Source organism: Oncorhynchus keta, unplaced genomic scaffold (genome assembly GCF_023373465.1).
Source record: "Oncorhynchus keta strain PuntledgeMale-10-30-2019 unplaced genomic scaffold, Oket_V2 Un_scaffold_12605_pilon_pilon, whole genome shotgun sequence".
Lineage (NCBI taxonomy): Eukaryota > Metazoa > Chordata > Actinopteri > Salmoniformes > Salmonidae > Oncorhynchus > Oncorhynchus keta.
This window is the reverse complement of record NW_026290766.1, coordinates 338,332-354,243: the sequence shown is the minus strand read 5'-3', so window position 1 is coordinate 354,243 and position 15,912 is coordinate 338,332. Positions and strand designations below refer to the sequence as shown.

The window sequence follows — 15,912 nt, the reverse complement described above, 5'->3', positions numbered from 1 at the left end:
GTTGACTATCTGTTTAAACAGTAAGGAACAGAACTGGACTAGTTGACTATCTGTTTAAACAGTAAGGAACAGACCTGGACTAGTTGACTATCTGTTTAAACAGTAAGGAACAGACCTGGACTAGTTGACTATCTGTTTAAACAGTAAGGAACAGAACTGGACTAGTTGACTATCTGTTTAAACAGTAAGGAACAGACCTGGACTAGTTGACTATCTGTTTAAACAGTAAGGAACAGACCTGGACTAGTTGACTATCTGTTTAAACAGTAAGGAACAGACCTGGACTAGTTGACTATCTGTTTAAACAGTAAGGAACAGACCTGGACTAGTTGACTATCTGTTTAAACAGTAAGGAACAGACCTGGACTAGTTGACTATCTGTTTAAACAGTAAGGAACAGAACTGGACTAGTTGACTATCTGTTTAAACAGTAAGGAACAGAACTGGACTAGTTGACTATCTGTTTAAACAGTAAGGAACAGAACTGGACTAGTTGACTATCTGTTTAAACAGTAAGGAACAGAACTGGACTAGTTGACTATCTGTTTAAACAGTAAGGAACAGAACTGGACTAGTTGACTATCTGTTTAAACAGTAAGGAACAGACCTGGACTAGTTGACTATCTGTTTAAACAGTAAGGAACAGACCTGGACTAGTTGACTATCTGTTTAAACAGTAAGGAACAGAACTGGACTAGTTGACTATCTGTTTAAACAGTAAGGAACAGACCTGGACTAGTTGACTATCTGTTTAAACAGTAAGGAACAGAACTGGACTAGTTGACTATCTGTTTAAACAGTAAGGAACAGAACTGGACTAGTTGACTATCTGTTTAAACAGTAAGGAACAGACCTGGACTAGTTGACTATCTGTTTAAACAGTAAGGAACAGAACTGGACTAGTTGACTATCTGTTTAAACAGTAAGGAACAGAACTGGACTAGTTGACTATCTGTTTAAACAGTAAGGAACAGACCTGGACTAGTTGACTATCTGTTTAAACAGTAAGGAACAGAACTGGACTAGTTGACTATCTGTTTAAACAGTAAGGAACAGAACTGGACTAGTTGACTATCTGTTTAAACAGTAAGGAACAGAACTGGACTAGTTGACTATCTGTTTAAACAGTTTAAGGAACAGAACTGGACTAGTTGACTATCTGTTTAAACAGTAAGGAACAGAACTGGACTAGTTGACTATCTGTTTAAACAGTAAGGAACAGAACTGGACTAGTTGACTATCTGTTTAAACAGTAAGGAACAGAACTGGACTAGTTGACTATCTGTTTAAACAGTAAGGAACAGACTGGACTAGTTGACTATCTGTTTAAACAGTAAGGAACAGAACTGGACTAGTTGACTATCTGTTTAAACAGTAAGGAACAGAACTGGACTAGTTGACTATCTGTTTAAACAGTAAGGAACAGAACTGGACTAGTTGACTATCTGTTTAAACAGTAAGGAACAGACCTGGACTAGTTGACTATCTGTTTAAACAGTAAGGAACAGAACTGGACTAGTTGACTATCTGTTTAAACAGTAAGGAACAGAACTGGACTAGTTGACTATCTGTTTAAACAGTAAGGAACAGAACTGGACTAGTTGACTATCTGTTTAAACAGTAAGGAACAGAACTGGACTAGTTGACTATCTGTTTAAACAGTAAGGAACAGAACTGGACTAGTTGACTATCTGTTTAAACAGTAAGGAACAGAACTGGACTAGTTGACTATCTGTTTAAACAGTAAGGAACAGAACTGGACTAGTTGACTATCTGTTTAAACAGTAAGGAACAGAACTGGACTAGTTGACTATCTGTTTAAACAGTAAGGAACAGACCTGGACTAGTTGACTATCTGTTTAAACAGTAAGGAACAGAACTGGACTAGTTGACTATCTGTTTAAACAGTAAGGAACAGAACTGGACTAGTTGACTATCTGTTTAAACAGTAAGGAACAGACCTGGACTAGTTGACTATCTGTTTAAACAGTAAGGAACAGAACTGGACTAGTTGACTATCTGTTTAAACAGTAAGGAACAGACCTGGACTAGTTGACTATCTGTTTAAACAGTAAGGAACAGACCTGGACTAGTTGACTATCTGTTTAAACAGTAAGGAACAGAACTGGACTAGTTGACTATCTGTTTAAACAGTAAGGAACAGAACTGGACTAGTTGACTATCTGTTTAAACAGTAAGGAACAGAACTGGACTAGTTGACTATCTGTTTAAACAGTAAGGAACAGAACTGGACTAGTTGACTATCTGTTTAAACAGTAAGGAACAGAACTGGACTAGTTGACTATCTGTTTAAACAGTAAGGAACAGAACTGGACTAGTTGACTATCTGTTTAAACAGTAAGGAACAGAACTGGACTAGTTGACTATCTGTTTAAACAGTAAGGAACAGAACTGGACTAGTTGACTATCTGTTTAAACAGTAAGGAACAGAACTGGACTAGTTGACTATCTGTTTAAACAGTAAGGAACAGAACTGGACTAGTTGACTATCTGTTTAAACAGTAAGGAACAGAACTGGACTAGTTGACTATCTGTTTAAACAGTAAGGAACAGAACTGGACTAGTTGACTATCTGTTTAAACAGTAAGGAACAGAACTGGACTAGTTGACTATCTGTTTAAACAGTAAGGAACAGAACTGGACTAGTTGACTATCTGTTTAAACAGTAAGGAACAGAACTGGACTAGTTGACTATCTGTTTAAACAGTAAGGAACAGACCTGGACTAGTTGACTATCTGTTTAAACAGTAAGGTACAGAACTGGACTAGTTGACTGTCTGTTTAAACAGTAAGGAACAGACCTGGACTAGTTGACTATCTGTTTAAACAGTAAGGAACAGAACTGGACTAGTTGACTATCTGTTTAAACAGTAAGGAACAGAACTGGACTAGTTGACTATCTGTTTAAACAGTAAGGAACAGAACTGGACTAGTTGACTATCTGTTTAAACAGTAAGGAACAGAACTGGACTAGTTGACTATCTGTTTAAACAGTAAGGAACAGAACTGGACTAGTTGACTATCTGTTTAAACAGTAAGGAACAGAACTGGACTAGTTGACTATCTGTTTAAACAGTAAGGAACAGAACTGGACTAGTTGACTATCTGTTTAAACAGTAAGGAACAGAACTGGACTAGTTGACTATCTGTTTAAACAGTAAGGAACAGAACTGGACTAGTTGACTATCTGTTTAAACAGTAAGGAACAGAACTGGACTAGTTGACTATCTGTTTAAACAGTAAGGAACAGAACTGGACTAGTTGACTATCTGTTTAAACAGTAAGGAACAGAACTGGACTAGTTGACTATCTGTTTAAACAGTAAGGAACAGAACTGGACTAGTTGACTATCTGTTTAAACAGTAAGGAACAGAACTGGACTAGTTGACTATCTGTTTAAACAGTAAGGAACAGAACTGGACTAGTTGACTATCTGTTTAAACAGTAAGGAACAGAACTGGACTAGTTGACTATCTGTTTAAACAGTAAGGAACAGAACTGGACTAGTTGACTATCTGTTTAAACAGTAAGGAACAGAACTGGACTAGTTGACTATCTGTTTAAACAGTAAGGAACAGACCTGGACTAGTTGACTATCTGTTTAAACAGTAAGGAACAGACCTGGACTAGTTGACTATCTGTTTAAACAGTAAGGAACAGAACTGGACTAGTTGACTATCTGTTTAAACAGTAAGGAACAGAACTGGACTAGTTGACTATCTGTTTAAACAGTAAGGAACAGAAATCCGACAGCAGGACTGATTACTCTGCAGACGTCACTTACGAGTTGATGGGGTCGTATTTCTGCATCCCGTACATGGGGTACGTCTCCGCCCTCTTGATGACCTTCTGGGTGTCGTAGAGCAGGAACATGCTGAAGAGGACCAGACCTCCGTAGATGGCGATGGAGTAGAGGCCTGCTCCCATCGCTGAGGTAGGGGGCAGAAACATTGAGCCTGGGGACAGAGAGAGGACATTACATTAACACCATGTCCTCAAGCTCAATTAATAACTGAGGGGAAATTATGTGTCAAGGGTGTTTGTCACCAGAGAGCCAGATCCTAAATAATGCTGTTTGAAAGAAGAAGAAACTCCAGCACAATACTCCACTAACAATGTACTGGGATTGATGAAACAAAAGGCTACGGTTCAACAGACTTCAATGATGTCTGTCTACCATGTTGATGTCTGTCTACCATGTTGTTGTTCATTGATGTCTGTCTACCATGTTGATGTCTGTCTACCATGTTGTTGTCTGTCTACCATGTTGTTGTTCATTGATGTCTGTCTACCATGTTCATTGATGTTGTTGCTCATTGATGTCTGTCTACCATGTTGATGTCTGTCTACCATGTTGTTGCTCATTGATGTCAGTCTACCATGTTGTTGCTCATTGATGTCTGTCTACCATGTTGTTGTTCATTGATGTCTGTCTACCATGTTGTTGTCTCATTGATGTTGTCTGTTCATTGATGTCTGTCTACCATGTTGATGTCTGTCTACCATGTTGTTGTTCATTGATGTCCGTCTACCATGTTGATGTCTGTCTACCATGTTGTTGTTCATTGATGTCTGTCTACCATGTTGATGTCTGTCTACCATGTTGTTGTTCATTGATGTCTGTCTACCATGTTGTTGTTCATTGATGTCTGTCTACCATGTTGTTGTCTGTCTACCATGTTGTTGTCTGTCTACCATGTTGTTGTTCATTGATGTCTGTCTACCATGTTGTTGTTCATTGATGTCTGTCTACCATGTTGATGTCTGTCTACCATGTTGTTGTTCATTGATGTCTGTTGTTGATGTCTGTCTACCATGTTGTTGTTCATTGATGTCTGTCTACCATGTTGTTGTTCATTGATGTCTGTCTACCATGTTGTTGTTCATTGATGTCTGTCTACCATGTTGTTGTCTTGATGTCTGTCTACCATGTTGTTGTTCATTGATGTCTGTCTACCATGTTGTTGTTCATTGATGTCTGTCTACCATGTTGTTGTCTGTCTACCATGTTGTTGTTCATTGATGTCTGTCTACCATGTTGATGTCTGTCTACCATGTTGTTGTTCATTGATGTCTGTCTACCATGTTGTTGTCTGTCTACCATGTTGTTGTTCATTGATGTCTGTCTACCATGTTGTTGTTCATTGATGTCTGTCTACCATGTTGTTGTTCATGTCTGTCTACCATGTTGTTGTTCATTGATGTCTGTCTACCATGTTGTTGTGTCTCTATTGATGTACCATGTTGATGTCTGTCTACCATGTTGTTGTTCATTGATGTCTGTCTACCATGTTGTTGTTGTCTACCATGATTGATGTCTGTCTACCATGTTGTTGTTCATTGATGTCTGTCTACCATGTTGTTGTTCCATTGATGTCTGTCTACCATGTTGTTGTCTGTCTACCATGTTGTTGTTCATTGATGTCCATCTACCATGTTGTTGTCTGTCTACCATGTTGTTGTTCATTGATGTCTGTCTACCATGTTGTTGTTCATTGATGTCTGTCTACCATGTTGTTGTTGATGTCTGTCTACCATGTTGTTGTTCATTGATGTCTGTCTACCATGTTGTTGTTCATTGATGTCTGTCTACCATGTTGTTGTTCATTGATGTCTGTCTACCATGTTGTTGTCTGTCTACCATGTTGTTGTTCATTGATGTCTGTCTACCATGTTGTTGTTCATTGATGTCTGTCTACCATGTTGTTGTTCATTGATGTCTGTCTACCATGTTGTTGTTCATTGATGTCTGTCTACCATGTTGTTGTTCATTGATGTCCATCTACCATGTTGTTGTTCATTGATGTCTGTCTACCATGTTGTTGTTCATTGATGTCTGTCTACCATGTTGTTGTCCATTGATGTCTGTCTACCATGTTGTTGTTCATTGATGTCTACCATGTTGTTGTCTGTCTACCATGTTGTTGTTCATTGATGTCCGTCTACCATGTTGTTGTCTGTCTACCATGTTGTTGTTCATTGATGTCTGTCTACCATGTTGTTGTTGTCTACCATGTTGTTGTCTCTACCATGTTGATGTCTGTCTACCATGTTGATGTGTCTGTCTACCATGTTGTTGATGTCTGTCTACCATGTTGTTGTTCACCATGTTGATGTCTGTCTACCATGTTGATGTGTCTGTCTACCATGTTGTTGTTCATTGATGTCTGTCTACCATGTTGTTGTGTCTGTCTACCATGTTGTTGTTCATTGTGTCTGTCTACCATGTTGATGTCTGTCTACCATGTTGTTGTTCATTGATGTCTGTCTACCATGTTGTTGTTCATTGATGTCTGTCTACCATGTTCATTGATGTCTGTCTACCATGTTGTTGTTCATTGATGTCTGTCTACCATGTTGTTCATTGATGTCTGTCTACCATGTTGTTGTTCATTGATGTCTGTCTACCATGTTGTTGTTCATTGATGTCTGTCTACCATGTTGATGTCTGTCTACCATGTTGTTGTTCATTGATGTCTGTCTACCATGTTGTTGTCTGTCTACCATGTTGTTTCTGTCTACCATGTTGATGTCAGTCTACCATGTTGTTGTCTGTCTACCATGTTGTTGTCTGTCTACCATGTTGTTGTTCATTGATGTCTGTCTACCATGTTGTTGTTCATTGATGTCTGTCTACCATGTTGTTGTTCATTGATGTCTGTCTACCATGTTGTTGTTCATTGATGTCTGTCTACCATGTTGTTGTTCATTGATGTCTGTCTACCATGTTGTTGTTCATTGATGTCTGTCTACCATGTTGTTGTTCATTGATGTCTGTCTACCATGTTGTTGTCTGTCTACCATGTTGATGTCTGTCTACCATGTTGTTGTTCATTGATGTCTGTCTACCATGTTGATGTCTGTCTACCATGTTGTTCATTGATGTCTGTCTACCATGTTGATGTCTGTCTACCATGTTGATGTCTGTCTACCATGTTGTTGTTCATTGATGTCTGTCTACCATGTTGATGTCTGTCTACCATGTTGTTCATTGATGTCTGTCTACCATGTTGTTGTTCATTGATGTCTGTCTACCATGTTGTTGTCTGTCTACCATGTTGTTGTTCATTGATGTCTGTCTACCATGTTGTTGTTCATTGATGTCTGTCTACCATGTTGTTGTTCATTGATGTCTGTCTACCATGTTGTTGTTCATTGATGTCTGTCTACCATGTTGATGTCTGTCTACCATGTTGTTGTTCATTGATGTCTGTCTACCATGTTGTTGTCTGTCTACCATGTTGTTGTCTGTCTACCATGTTGTTGTCTGTCTACCATGTTGATGTCTGTCTACCATGTTGATGTCTGTCTACCATGTTGTTGTTCATTGATGTCTGTCTACCATGTTGTTGTTCATTGATGTCTGTCTACCATGTTGATGTCTGTCTACCATGTTGTTGTTCATTGATGTCTGTCTACCATGTTGATGTCTGTCTACCATGTTGTTGTCTGTCTACCATGTTGATGTCTGTCTACCATGTTGTTGTTCATTGATGTCTGTCTACCATGTTGATGTCTGTCTACCATGTTGTTGTCTGTCTACCATGTTGTTGTTCATTGATGTCTGTCTACCATGTTGTTGTCTGTCTACCATGTTGTTGTCCGTCTACCATGTTGTTGTTCATTGATGTCTGTCTACCATGTTGTTGTCTGTCTACCATGTTGATGTCTGTCTACCATGTTGATGTCTGTCTACCATGTTGATGTCTGTCTACCATGTTGATGTCTGTCTACATGTTGTTGTTCATTGATGTCTGTCTACCATGTTGTTGTTCATTGATGTCCGTCTACCATGTTGTTGTCTGTCTACCATGTTATTGATCTAAAGATACTAACCGATAGAGACCACTGAAACCCACAGCCAGGGTTATTGATCTAAAGATACTAACCGATAGAGACCACTGAAACCATGCCAGGGTTATTGATCTAAAGATACTAACCGATAGAGACCACTGAAACCCACAGCCAGGGTTATTGATCTAAAGATACTAACCGATAGAGACCACTGAACCCACAGCCAGGGTTATTGATCTAAAGATACTAACCGATGAAACCCACAGCCAGGGTTATTGATCTAAAGATACTAACCGATAGAGACCACTGAAACCCACAGCCAGGGTTATTGATCTAAAGATACTAACCGATAGAGACCACTGAACCCACAGCCAGGGTTATTGATCTAAAGATACTAACCGATAGAGACCACTGAAACCCACAGCCAGGGTTATTGATCTAAAGATACTAACCGATAGAGACCACTGAAACCCACAGCCAGGGTTATTGATCTAAAGATACTAACCGATAGAGACCACTGAAACCCACAGCCAGGGTTATTGATCTAAAGATACTAACCGATAGAGACCACTGAACCCACAGCCAGGGTTATTGATCTAAAGATACTAACCGATAGAGACCACTGAAACCCACAGCCAGGGTTATTGATCTAAAGATACTAACCGATAGAGACCACTGAAACCCACAGCCAGGGTTATTGATCTAAAGATACTAACCGATAGAGACCACTGAAACCCACAGCCAGGGTTATTGATCTAAAGATACTAACCGATAGAGACCAGAAACCCACAGCCAGGGTTATTGATCTAAAGATACTGAACCACCCACAGCCAGGGTTATTGATCTAAAGATACTAACCGATAGAGACCACTGAAACCAGAGACCACTGAGACCACTGAACCCACAGCCAGGGTTATTGATCTAAAGATACTAACCGATAGAGACCACTGTTATTGATCTAAAGATACTAACCGATAGAGACCACTGAACCCACAGCCAGGGTGGAGGAGACCACTGAAACCCACAGCCAGGGTTATTGATCTAAAGATACTGAAGAGACCACTGAAACCACAGCCAGGGTTATTGATCTAAAGATACTAACCGATAGAGACCACTGAAACCCACCAGCCAGGGGTTATTGATCTAAAGATACTAACCGATGGAGAAACCCACAGCCAGGCTAAAGATACTAACCGATAGAGACCACTGAAACCCACAGCCAGGGTTATTGATCTAAAGATACTAACCGATAGAGACCACTGAAACCCACAGCCAGGGTTATTGATCTAAAGATACTAACCGATAGAGACCACTGAAACCCACAGCCAGGGTTATTGATCTAAAGATACTAACCGATAGAGGAGGCGAAGACCACTGAAACCCACAGCCAGGGTTATTGATCTAAAGATACCAACCAATAGAGACCACTGAAACCCACAGCCAGGGTTATTGATCTAAAGATACTAAGACCACTGATAGATAACCACTGAAGCCAGGGTTATTGATCTAAAGATACTAACCGATGGAGGAAACCCACAGAGGGTTATTGACTAAAGATACCCGAAGACCACACAGCCAGGGTTATTGATCTAAAGATACTAACCGATGGAGGAGGCGAAGACGACTCCGAAGCCCACCGCCAGGGGTCCTCCCATGTTGAGGAACTTCTCACTGGGGGCACACATGGCCACTGTGGACAGACCCCCCACTATGCCCGCTGTGTACCAGGCTGCCCTCATCATCAGGGGCCCACCTAGCAGAGTCATGGGGGCTATGACCGCTCCCATCACACCTGGAAACACAGGGACAAATGGATGGATTTATTTATTAGGTGTGTTTTTTTAAAGGGACCATGTACGTACATCAAACATGAAAAAGCACCAGATTTTAGCTACACAGCTATTTATCATCTGAGGTCCAAATAAAGAGGTTTTATATATATATAACAAGATGTTCTACTTAAAGAAAACAGATCTGGTATTTAACAGTCTTCTCAGAATATTCTCACAGGCACAGAACCGGTGTCAGTAAGTACGAGAAAACCCTGTTCCATTCAAGTCGACTGCTGCTGCATAGTGAGGGTATTCTGAACCTTTATAGTACTGCCCTCTAGTGGCGAAAACAAGCAAGTGGGACGTTTCAATTGACAAATGCTTGGTAAAGTGAGAAGGTGAAGCAGTCCAACACCTGCATGTAGCATCCAGGCTAGATGTTTGGGTCCTGGGCTCTGGTCATAAGAGATAGATCTGACCAGCATGCCTGCTCCAATCATGGCTGCAAAGGTAGCTCCAATAGCCTGGTGAAAAAAATGACAAATGTCTGTATTATTTGAACAAAAAAAATACCCACAGTGGCTATTGAAAAGTGTCTCGAAATCATACACAATGGTTTGAAAATCAGCACCAGTTTTGGTTCCTTGGCTACCCTGCTGTTTTGGTCTCTTGGCTACCCTGCTGTTTTGGGTCTCCTGGCTACCCTGCTGTTTTAGGTCTCCCGGCTACCCTGCTGTTTTGGTCTCTTGGCTACCCTGCTGATTTGGGTCTCCTGGCTATCCTGCTGTTTTGGTCTCCTGGCTACCCTGCTGTAACAGCTATCCTGCTGTTTTGGTCCCTTGGCTACCCTGCTGTAACAGCTACCCTGCTGTTTTGGTCCCTTAGCTACCCTGCTGTTCTGGTCCCTTGGCTACCCTGCTGTTCTGGTCCCTTGGCTACCCTGCTGTTCTGGTCCCTTGGCTACCCTGCTGTTCTGGTCCCTTGGCTACCCTGCTGTTCTGGTCCCTTGGCTACCCTGCTGTTCTGGTCCCTTGGCTACCCTGCTGTTCTGGTCCCTTGGCTACCCTGCTGTTCTGGTCCCTTGGCTACCCTGCTGTTCTGGTCCCTTGGCTACCCTGCTGTTCTGGTCCCTTGGCTACCCTGCTGTTCTGGTCTCCTGGCTACCCTGCTGTAACAGCTATCCTGCTGTTTTGGTCCCTGGCTACCCTGCTGTAACTACCCTGCTGTTTTGGTCCCTTGGCTACCCTGCTGTTCTGGTCCCTTGGCTACCCTGCTGTTCTGGTCCCTGGTCCCTGCTGTTCTGGTCCCTACCCTGCTGTTCTGGTCCCTGGTCCCTGCTGTTCTGGTCTACCCTGCTGTTCTGGTCCCTTGGCTACCCTGCTGTTCTGGTCCCTTGGCTACCCTGCTGTTCTGGTCCCTTGGCTACCCTGCTGTTCTGGTCCCTTGGCTACCCTGCTGTTCTGGTCCCTTGGCTACCCTGCTGTTCTGGTCCCTTGGCTACCCTGCTGTTCTGGTCCCTTGGCTACCCTGCTGTTCTGGTCCCTTGGCTACCCTGCTGTTCTGGTCCCTTGGCTACCCTGCTGTTCTGGTCCCTTGGCTACCCTGCTGTTCTGGTCCCTTGGCTACCCTGCTGTTCTGGTCCCTTGGCTACCCTGCTGTTCTGGTCCCTTGGCTACCCTGCTGTTCTGGTCCCTTGGCTACCCTGCTGTTCTGGTCCCTTGGCTACCCTGCTGTAACAGCGTAAAGCTAAATCTATGCAAATGGCAGATCTTGCATCTCGCTTATCTCAATATCTGTGGTGCTGCTCATGACAACGTCATTTAGCTGAATCTACCTTTTAAAAACAATCTGTCTTGACTGGTTAAATCCAGGTGAAATAATAAAAATGTGAATTACCAGCCAGGATCCTCTCATCATGACACCCATGAGGGCTGGGGTCCTGCTGACGGCTACAGCCGACAGAGCTGTCATCCCCACACTGCCTGCAAAGTACATGTAGGTCGAGTGGATCCTGTCCTTCACGTACTGGGGCCAGATCCTGGGGCAGGAGACACAGGGGAAATAAACATTTACAGAGGACAGCACGTTGATATCAGAGGTCGACCGATTCACCCGAATGGACGATTCATTAGGGCTGATTTCTAGTTTTCAGAACAATCGGTAATCTGCATTTTTGGACACCGATCATGGCCGATTACATTGCACTCCACGAGGAGACTGCGTGGCAGGCTGACTACCTGTTATGTGAGTGCAACAAGGAGCCACGGTAAGGTGCTAGTTAGCATTAAACGTATCTTATAAAAAACAATCAATCTTAACATAATCACTAGTTAACTACATTACTAGTTGATCTAGCTTGTCCTGCGTTGCATATAATCAATGCGGTGCCTGTTAATTTATCATTGAATCATAGCCTCCTTCGCCAAACGGGTGATTTAACTTCACTAGGGTAGGGGGCAGCATTCGGAATTTTGGATGAAAAGCGTGCCCAAATTAAACTGCCTGCTACTCAGGCCCAGAAGCTAGGATATAGAAAACACTAATGTTTCCAAAACTGTTAAAATAATGTCTGTAACAGAACTGATATGGCAGGTGAAAAACTAAGGAAGTTCTATTATTTTCAAAATCTGTTTTTCCATTGAAAGCCTATCCACCATACAAAGACTTAGGACCCAGTTCACGATCTCTATGGCTTCTTCTACATGTGGCCAGTCTTTAGGCATTGTTTCAGGATTTTACTCTGAAAAATGAGGGAGATACAGCACTTTCAATGAGTGGACAGTGGACATTTACAGACATGAGCCAAGCGTGTGATCGGGAGCGCGCCTTTCTTGTTTCTCCTTTTCTATTGACGAAGCTTTTGTCCTGTTGAAATATTACTGATTATTTATGACAAAAACAACCTGAGGATTGATTTTAAACATCGTTTGACATGTTTCTACTAAGTTTTATTGTATTTTTTAAAAACTTTGTCTCGATGTTGAGAGCGCGCAATGTGCCTTTGGATTACTGAACTAAACGCACCTACAAAACTGAGGTTTTTGGACATAAAGATGGACATTATTGAACATTTATTGTCCTAACATAAATCGCGTTGTGTGCTTTCGCCGTAAAGCTTTTTTGAAATCTGACACAGAGGTAGCCTTAAGGAGATGTTTATCTGTATTCGTATGTTTAACACTTGTATCTTTCATCAATGTTTATGATGAGTATTTCTGTAATTTGACGTGGCTCTCTGCATTTTCACCGGATGTTTGTTTGAGACAGTGTACAAAACTTTACAACTGTACAAAAAACGCGCCAATTTCAACTGAGGTTTTTGGACATAAAGATTAACTTTATCGAAAAAAAACACACATGAACATGAAGTCCTGTGAGTTCTGATGACCCGTCTGGTACAGCAGGGTACCAGACAGGTTAACAAGCGCATTCGCGAAAAAAGCACTGTCGTTGCACCAGTGTGTACCTATCCATAAACATCAATGCCTTTCTTAAAAATCAATACACAAGTATATATTTTTAAACCTGCATATGTAGTTAATATTGCCTGCTAACATGAATCAGGGTATATGCAGCAGTTTGGGCCGCCTGGCTCGTTGCGAACTGTGCGAAGACTATTTCTTCCTAACAAAGACAGCAAACTTCGCCAAAGGGGGAATTATTTAACAAAAGCGCATTGTGACAAAGCACAATCGTACCTAAGTATAAAGTCAATGCACAGAAATATATTTTATTAAACCTGCATATTTAGTTAAAAAGAAATTCAGGTTAGCAGGCAATAATAAACTAGGGAAATTGTGTCACTTCTCTTGCGTTCATTGCACGCAGAGTCAGGGTATATGCTGCAGTTTGGGCCGCTGCCTCGTTTTGAACTAATTTGCCAGAATTTTACGTCATTATGACAGCATTGAAGGTTGTGCAATCTAACAGCAATATTTACACTTATGGATGCCACCTGTTAGATTAAATATGTAACGTTTCCGTATTTCACTGAAAGAATAAACATTGTGTTTTCGAAATTATAGTTTCCGGATTTCACCATATTAATGACCTAAGGCTCGTATTTCTGGGTGTTATTATATTATAATTAAGTCTATGATTTGATAGAGCAGTCTGACTGAGCGGTGGTAGGCAGCAGCAGGCTCGTAAGCATTCATTCAAACAGCACTTTCGTGCATTTCCCAGCAGCTCCCGAGATTAGGCTGGCAATACTAAAGTAATACTAAAGCAATACTAAAGTACCTATTAGAACACCCAATAGTCAAAGGTTAATGAAATACAAATGGTAGAGAGAGAAATAGTCCTATAATAACTACAACCTAAAACTTCTTACCTGGGAATATTGAAGACTCATGTTAAAAGGAACCACCAGCTTTCATATGTTCTCATGTTCTGAGCAGGGAACTTAAACGTTAGCTTTTTTACATGGCACATATTGCACTTTTACTTTCTTCTCCAACACTTTGTTTTACATTATTTAAACCAAATTGAACATGTTTCATTATTTATTTGAAACTAAATAGATTTTATTGATGTATTATATTAAGTTAAAATAAGTGTTCATTGTTCATTCAGTATTGTTGTATTTGTCATTATAAATATATATATATATTTTAAATCTGCCGATTAATCGGTATCGGATTTTTTTGGTCCTCCAATGATCGGTATCAGTGTTGAAAAATCAGAATTGGTCGACCTCGAGTTGATATACCTGCACAATAGGCACCCTGTTCCCAACATAGGGCACTATACTCAACCAGGAATCATTAGGGCTCCGAGTGCACTCTGTAGGGAATAGGGTGCCATTTGGGACACAGGTAAAGTAACACTTTCCTTTGAGTTGTGGTGAAACCTATGGAACTACACAGAAATAGCTGCAGTAATAACAATGACACAAGCACTTGATACCGGTTGAATTGTTAAACCACTGTACCTTCATGGGACAAGACCAGTACAACAACACACTACCATGGGACAACACCAGTACAACACACACTACCATGGGACAACACCAGTACAACACACACTACCATGGGACAACACCAGTACAACACACACTACCATGGGACAACACCAGTACAACACACACTACCAATGGAAGCATTAGCACTCACACTGCCCTCTCGATGGCTCCGATCTCATTGGACATTCCTAGTCCGTAGTAGCACAGAGCTCCCAGGCCTACAGCAGCCCCTCCAGCCAGGAACATCCTGCCCATGTTATCCACTGCAAGGGAATACAGAGCACATTTACACCAGTTAAAACCTGCTGCTGACCGGCACAAGGCACTGACTTCATGATGTAACTGTGAGGGGTGTGAGACGGGCCTGTGTTTACATGACAGGTCCATCCTGCCCCCCCCCCCTAGCAAGCAGACGTTTGTGTTGCGAGGTGACATTTTTAAAAATGGTTTAGTAAGTCAATATATTCACTTCTGATGGCAGTATCAGTTGCTGGTTGGAAAGCTGCCTGTTGGAGCTGGTCCTTGGCCGTTTTCCCACGGCGGAAACCAAATCTGGATTTGGTGGAATAGCCCTGATGAAAGAGGAAAGTAAAAGGTTAGTATTACACAGAATCAGTTATTATTACGGCATGTTGACCTACAATTGAAGACATATAATTTGTCCACGGGTCGGGTCTTTCAGAGAAAAACGAGTCACGAGCCCCACGGATATCTTAGAAATGATAAATTTTACATTTAAATTATTTATATATATTTTTTAAATCGCCATAAAAATATGTGTCAGTTTAAAACTGGTTAAACTGGTTAAATCACAGCTGTGACTATAACAGAACGTGTGTTTCGTGAAAAAACCCAAGGAAAACTGATCACCAAAAAAATATATATATATCAATGCGCCAGTTGCCTGTATTGTCTATGGCAAGGCAAAATAGATAGCTCCCAGTTTATACAAGTCCTACAGCTTCCACACGATGTCGCCAGTCTTGGCAATTGCCTTGAGGTTGTTCCTTGGTCAAATGAAGAAGAGACACCCCATGTCATCCGGTACACGACATGATGTTTTGGAAGAGAGATTTTCGACCATCATTTGTAGACGTGGAGCTATTGAATACACATCGCCCCGTGATCAATTTGATAGATTATTAACGTTTACTAATACCTAAAGTTGGATTACAAAAGTAGTTTGAAGTGTTTTGTCAAAGTTCATAGGCAACTTTTTTAATTTTAAAAAATGACGTTGCGTTTTGAAACAGTGTTTTTTCCTGGATCACACAGTCTTCATAAACGGACATTTTGGGTATATATGGACCGATTTAATCGGAGAAAAAGACCCAATAGTGATGTTTATGGGACATATAGGAG

General features: G+C 41.3%; 1 protein-coding gene across 3 annotated transcripts in view; it reads right to left on the bottom strand.

The window, feature by feature from the left end:
• Positions 1–15,912, bottom strand: part of ghitm (growth hormone inducible transmembrane protein) — a 46,464-nt gene that overhangs the window by 18,582 nt on the left and 11,970 nt on the right. For all 3 annotated transcript variants that reach the window (XM_052513482.1, XM_052513483.1, XM_052513484.1), the window contains exons 3-8: positions 15,020–15,122; positions 14,702–14,813; positions 11,484–11,625; positions 10,003–10,111; positions 9,419–9,607; positions 3,806–3,977 (exon numbers count right to left, since the gene is read on the bottom strand). In XM_052513482.1, coding sequence (XP_052369442.1) covers positions 3,806–3,977; positions 9,419–9,607; positions 10,003–10,111; positions 11,484–11,625; positions 14,702–14,813; positions 15,020–15,122 — 827 coding nt within the window. The remainder of the gene's footprint in view (positions 1–3,805; positions 3,978–9,418; positions 9,608–10,002; positions 10,112–11,483; positions 11,626–14,701; positions 14,814–15,019; positions 15,123–15,912) is intronic.